At 38.9% G+C, this 6,000-nt stretch overlaps 1 protein-coding gene across 7 annotated transcripts in view; it reads left to right on the forward strand.

The window, feature by feature from the left end:
* The window catches only part of ERBB4 (erb-b2 receptor tyrosine kinase 4), a 538,439-nt gene that overhangs the window by 377,228 nt on the left and 155,211 nt on the right, over window positions 1-6,000 (forward strand). For all 7 annotated transcript variants that reach the window (XM_021398689.1, XM_021398691.1, XM_021398690.1 and 4 more), the window contains 3 exons: window positions 748-889; window positions 2,191-2,304; window positions 3,804-3,930. In XM_021398689.1, coding sequence (XP_021254364.1) covers window positions 748-889; window positions 2,191-2,304; window positions 3,804-3,930 — 383 coding nt within the window. The remainder of the gene's footprint in view (window positions 1-747; window positions 890-2,190; window positions 2,305-3,803; window positions 3,931-6,000) is intronic.

Raw genomic sequence — 6,000 nt, forward strand, 5'->3', positions numbered from 1 at the left:
TTTTTTTTTTACCTTGCTAATTATCAAGCCTGCATAGCCAATTGTTCTTTCTGCATACTATTACTCTCTTTATCCACACACTTGCCTCTTCATTTGTCAGAGCCCTGTCCTCTGGCAGCTGTGGGTGGCTGAGCTTGAATGCTAAGCGATACAAAGTCCTATTTTCTTTTCCCAGTGTGTGAAGCAACTGACCTTGTTAAACTTGCACTTAGGGAAATGATCCCCTCCTGTGCTAGCTCAAAAGAAGTTCTTATTCCTCTTGCTTTCTAATTGGGAATTTCAGTTTTCAGCTGGACTATGGACTCATGCTGTAAGAAGTGAAAAGGTTGGACCTCTAAAGAAAACTCATTAGCATTTGTTTAGTTTGACTATGATAAATAACTGTTCACTCCTGGTGGCTTTAGAATGTCCTATCGAGTTGTGAATTAGCTGATTACCAGTAGTAACAATAGTTATGAAACAAATTAGAGTTCTGTTATGTTTTTGTAGGAAATGCTGTAACAGTCAGCTGTGTTTCAGATTAAGGGGTCTCTGTGAGAATTTCTTTCATGTTTCATTTATTTGCCAAGGTCCTAGCAAGAAATCTACGTTGACAAAATAGATGTTAGAAGGCTGTGCATCGCATTCCTCACTGTTCCAACACTTCTGAACAGTCAGGACTGTTAAACTAAAAACCAAAACAACTACACAGCCAACGTGATTTAATCAAGCTGATTTTTTTTTTTTCTTTCCTCCCCTGTTTTGCAGGCCTGCATGAATTTCAATGATAGTGGTGCATGTGTCACACAGTGCCCCCAGACATTTGTGTACAATCCTACCACCTTCCAACTGGAACATAATCACAATGCCAAGTACACGTATGGGGCTTTTTGCGTCAAAAAGTGCCCACGTAAGTGCTGTGTTAGCTCTCTTTTCCTGCGGTGATGGGAAGTTTTGAATTGCATTTCAGGAGCCCTATGAAACAGGGAGAGAAGGAGAGTGAAGTGGATAGTGCAAAATCTCTAATCACTCTGTGTGCCTGCATCTTGCAAAAGATTAGTCATGTGCTAAGAAGAAACAGACATTCTGGGTTGTTGACGATTTCCAAGTGTTGTATACTGCAATGACCACTTGTTACATTCATGCTTTTGAACAGCCCATGTAGATTTAGAAATGAACTGTTGAGATAATGCCAAAACACTATATTAATTCATGGGATTGTAAAAGTGTATAAATCTGTGTGCTAACAGAATTAACGGTCCACCACCAGTAGCATCTGGCACCAAACGCTTTCATGATGAGGGTACACGTTTCTTGGAATCATGATTATTTGACATAAAGTTACCATAAACATTTTCCTTAGCAGTTTTCCCACTGGGGAAAAAGCGTGCCATTCTGACAATACCATGAGTGAAATTACAGTAGCCAAGGGAGATTAAAAGCAGTAATCCCATGTATGTGAAAAACACATGCTTCTGAAATGCCAGCCAGATGACAAATAAATACTTACTTAGAAATTGTCACTAGTGCAGTCTTTGATACAGACATTCTAGTTAGGAAAGGGAGACTATATTCTTGTTCTCCCTTTTGTTCCCACCAAAGTTTCCAGTTGTGTTGTCCATTATTTTATACATAATTTACCTGTGAGGTAAATGGGTAATCTGTAATAAACCGAACCATAAATCAAGTCAAAGCTAAATCCAAATTTTGAATCTCCACAATGAAGTTCAGATTGACAGTAGGCTGAGGTTGGGTCTGTCATGGCTTCATTATATCTCTTATAAGAGCGGTGAACTCTCTAAGAAAGTTAAATTTTTGTTTATTTTTAACAAAACTGGTATACCGTGCACTGCTTTAGGGATGTGATCCTTTGTCTAAATACTTCATTGAGCTTTCTGATTTTTTTTCCTCTTGACATTAATAAACTTTCAATCAAGTAGAATCAGTCTAAATCCCCTTTGGCAGTTGTTTTACAAGGCAAAATTGAAATAATTGTCATTGTCCCACATGAGTACAGTTCTGTGTGTGAAGGAAGACATTTTTTCATAAGTCAACAAATACAGGCATAAATTGTTCTGTGTTTTCGGAAGCATCTCAGTAAGCATGAAGGTAAATAACATGTACTGCCATAATATCATCCAAAAACATGTTCTTTCAGTATTGTGTAGTCCAGTGGTTCACTTTCTCCCAATATCATCTTTTCCTGCTCAGACAACTTTGTGGTAGATTCCAGCTCTTGCGTCCGTGCATGTCCAAGCTCCAAGATGGAGGTTGAAGAAAATGGTATTAAGATGTGTAAGCCCTGCACTGACATTTGTCCTAAAGGTAGGCAGCAATTTGGTATAAATGTTCTTGAACGTAGTCTACACTCCAGTAGAGCAAAGCAGTGTGTTATTTTGGCATGAAATATGTATGAGTATGCTGTAGAATATTTGATATTAATAGCCTTTGGATATCCACAGAACTTTGAACTATGTAGGCTGCTCGTGAAGCATGTTCCTAAATACAACGTAATGAAAATTTATTCAGTTATAATGGTAATATAACTAAACCAATTACTTTTGCTTAGATAAAAACGAGGGCAATTTCTTCATTGGTTTTAGAGAAATCTTAAAGAATTCTTTATTATATCATTTTAATGACTCGTATTTCCTGGAGGTGTTTCATAGTTCTCCTTTTGTCATTCCAAAGGAGGCTGCACTAAAATCCAGACTTCAATATATGGTATGTTTCACACTCAGTGTAGCTTTAAGTTTCGATTATTTTGTCTTTTCTCACAAAGTACCTATTTTCCCAGAATCTTCTACCTCCTTTCTAAGTGTCTTAAAGGTAGACTATAAGGTCTTCAGTGAGAAAGCTGATGAGAAGTCTGACGCCTATAGGTTACTTTGGTCCTGAGCTCCACTGAGGAGACTTTATGCTCCCTGGTTAAATGTCACAGGGCAAAGCACCATCACGTTTCCCATATGGGCTGATGTCATTTTCAGTACTAGTGGAGGGAACTAGATCTAGCTCTGTACTAGTCTGAAAAAGAATTCACCACCAAACTACTGCAAACCCTGTAAATCAATAGTCGCTCCATCTGGCTGAAACAGTTAAACAGAAACTTCTGCCAGGGCCGGGAAATGACAAACCTGTTTACAGTTGAAAAGATACATTTGGATGCATGTGAATGTATATGTATTGTTCCTGCCAAGCTCTTAGCTTTACCTAATGGGATGGAGGGAAGCTGTCACATGTGCACTAAAGGCTCAGGTGTGCTGATAATAGTTGCCGTTTGAGGAGTCCATTAGGGAGATAGATGTGTTATCTGATGGAAATTGGGAAGGTTTTGTTCTAGACTGCATCACGTGTCTCAGAAAATGCAGCTGAGTTGCATTTAAAGGCTTCATACAGAAGATTCATCAGCATTCATACCAAGGTTTCTTAAGGTCACATTAATTTATTTAATAAGATGATGAAGAAAGAATTTTTGTGCTTCCTTTCAAAAGGGCCTTCTGGAACATGAATAGTTAAGTTCACAGATCTTAAGTTCAAGTATTTCCTCACAGATGGCTTGAGTGGGAGTTTGTGGGGTTCATACTTGCCTTGAGATCCAACGTGAAACAACGTGTTTGCCAGGATGCCCTTCTGTGGCGGGTCCTTAAACTTACTGGTTTAAATTAGCACATGGTCCTTGGGGAATGTGGGTAATGAGTGCCATTTTAACACCTCTTTGCAGCTTTTTCTCTGAAAGAAATGAAGACTTGCATTTAGAAGGATGACATGTTCTGATTTAGTAATTGTTTTTCCTAGTTCTTCACACAAACTTCTTGTTTTGGCAGCATGTGATGGCATTGGAACAGGAAGCTTAGTGTCAGCTCAGACAGTGGATTCCAGCAACATTGACAAGTTCATAAACTGTACTAAGATCAATGGCAACCTTATCTTCCTTGTTACTGGGATTCATGGGTAAGTGACACAATGTTAGTATGTTATGTCATGGTGCCAGCTGAAACCAGTAGTGCCCACCTTTTAATTACAGCTGCAGGCTTCTCTTACTCAACTGCAAACCTACGCGAAATTAGTTTCCTGCCTTCAATTGTGAAGGAAACTGTTAACCAGATTCTTATGATTCAACCTGTGGGAGAAGACAGAATGAATTAGATAGCATTAGAAAGTGAAAAACCAACTGTGAGCTTAGGTTACTTTATAAAGTTTTCAGCATTAGCTTTCAATAATGGCTCATAACAGAGGATAAGTTACCTTCCATTCGTTTGTTCTGAATTATGTTTAATCAGTGGTGAAATGTGCAGAACATGCTAAAAGTGCCTCACGTAGTGAAAACTGTCATAGCCTCAGAGGCTGCTGCTGCATATGCATGCAGAAAACCTGCCCTCTTATAAACTGATTTTAATTATATCTATTCCAGTTTCAATTGCAGAGATGTGCAAAAATCAGTGGTACTTAAATCTGGTGCTTTGGTTTAAATATGTCTGTGTATTGAATAGGTCTTAATAAGAGTAGATGATGTGGAGGTTGGATCTTAAAAATAAGATCCAACGCGATCCAAACATTGGAGTTTTGTTCTTTTTTGGAGGTATCATGGCACAGTAAACTGGGGGGGCTTAGAAATGTCTGGACACTTGTTCACTATTTTGTGTACTTTGGTCTCTGGGTTTGTATTTGACCAGCATTTGAAAGTCTCATTAATGTCTGTTTTTTGTAAAGAAAGATAGACCAGCCAAATAACTAGCCTCTTACTGTTTTTAGTTTGATACTCTGTTTGCCATTGTATCAAAAGTGAATGCATTGTACAAATTCAGCAAGGATGGGATGTATCCAGAGAAAGCAGACGTAATATGTTTTGGTGGTCAGGGGAGGCCCAACATAAATTACTGCTTTCTTGTTTTGTGTTCTTTGTCTCTGAGAGAACAGACATAGGATTGTATCTTCTTACTAATTCAAGCTTTTCATGTTGTAATCGGCCATGGTGAATTACACGTGATGCTTTGAGGTATTTCAGGACCTTTTGAAATGAGTAAAATCCTCAAAATGCACTAGCAAGATGAAACGCTTTTTCTCCCTTTGTTGTAATAGGTATGCAGATACTTTGTTGTACCTTAACAGTACAAAGTATTCAATTACTTCTACTGCTGGGTAGTCTTCAAGCTTTAACATGTTTCTTTGGCTTTTCAGAGTTTTCAGTATTTGTTGCAGTTGGGTGTCAAGATTTACAGTATGAGGTATGGTTCCTAGGCTAACTATGTTTGCAGTTTCATGGCATAGCGTGAGTGTGATGAACTGAACTTCTGCAGAAGGATCTGACGTGAAATTCTGGCATGAGTAATAGCAGCAGATTTTTTGTTGTCCTTCCTTAGATTTAGATATGTGAAGATAAAGAAGTTGTTGACTCTAGGTTGCATGGCTCAAATTTCCCTATGAGGTGAGGTGGAGAGAAATGACTTGTTTCTTTGATTTGCTGGGGTGATTGTTTGTAATATTTCTTCACCTACAACTTGAGTCTAGCCATGCAAAAGCTGAAAATCCGTTTTAGTGGAGCCCTGCAGCTCACTGATTTTCAGAAGGCCAGCAAATGTGAGCTCTGGCAGTGTAGTTGGCCTTCTCATCTCTCCAGCAGGGAGCACGGTGTGAAAGGTTAATGTAGCATGGGGAGAAAGAAACTTTGGTTCAAGTGGTTTAAGGAAATGCAGCTTCAGGCTTGTGGAAGCCCTGGCAAAGGTCATGCAGGAGTCAGTGCTCGTACCTTAACACTTTCTCATCTGGTCAGATGACTGTTCATGAGGCTGGTTGCAAATCTGTTAAATCCCACATGACAGGAAGTACTCTAGTAAATGCAAGGCAAGCAGCTGGAGGAACTGAATAATTCTCTCTGACATAAAGTGATCTGCAATTGTCATGGTATTATCTAGGGATCTGCGTCCATGACAAGGGGGACAGGCCCAAAAGAAAAAAAAAAAAAAAAAAAAAAAAAAAAAAAAAAAAGAAAAAAAAAACTGTTGGCGGATAGGGGCCGGCCCC

The sequence above is a fragment of the Numida meleagris genome, chromosome 5 (genome assembly GCF_002078875.1).
Source record: "Numida meleagris isolate 19003 breed g44 Domestic line chromosome 5, NumMel1.0, whole genome shotgun sequence".
NCBI lineage: Eukaryota > Metazoa > Chordata > Aves > Galliformes > Numididae > Numida > Numida meleagris.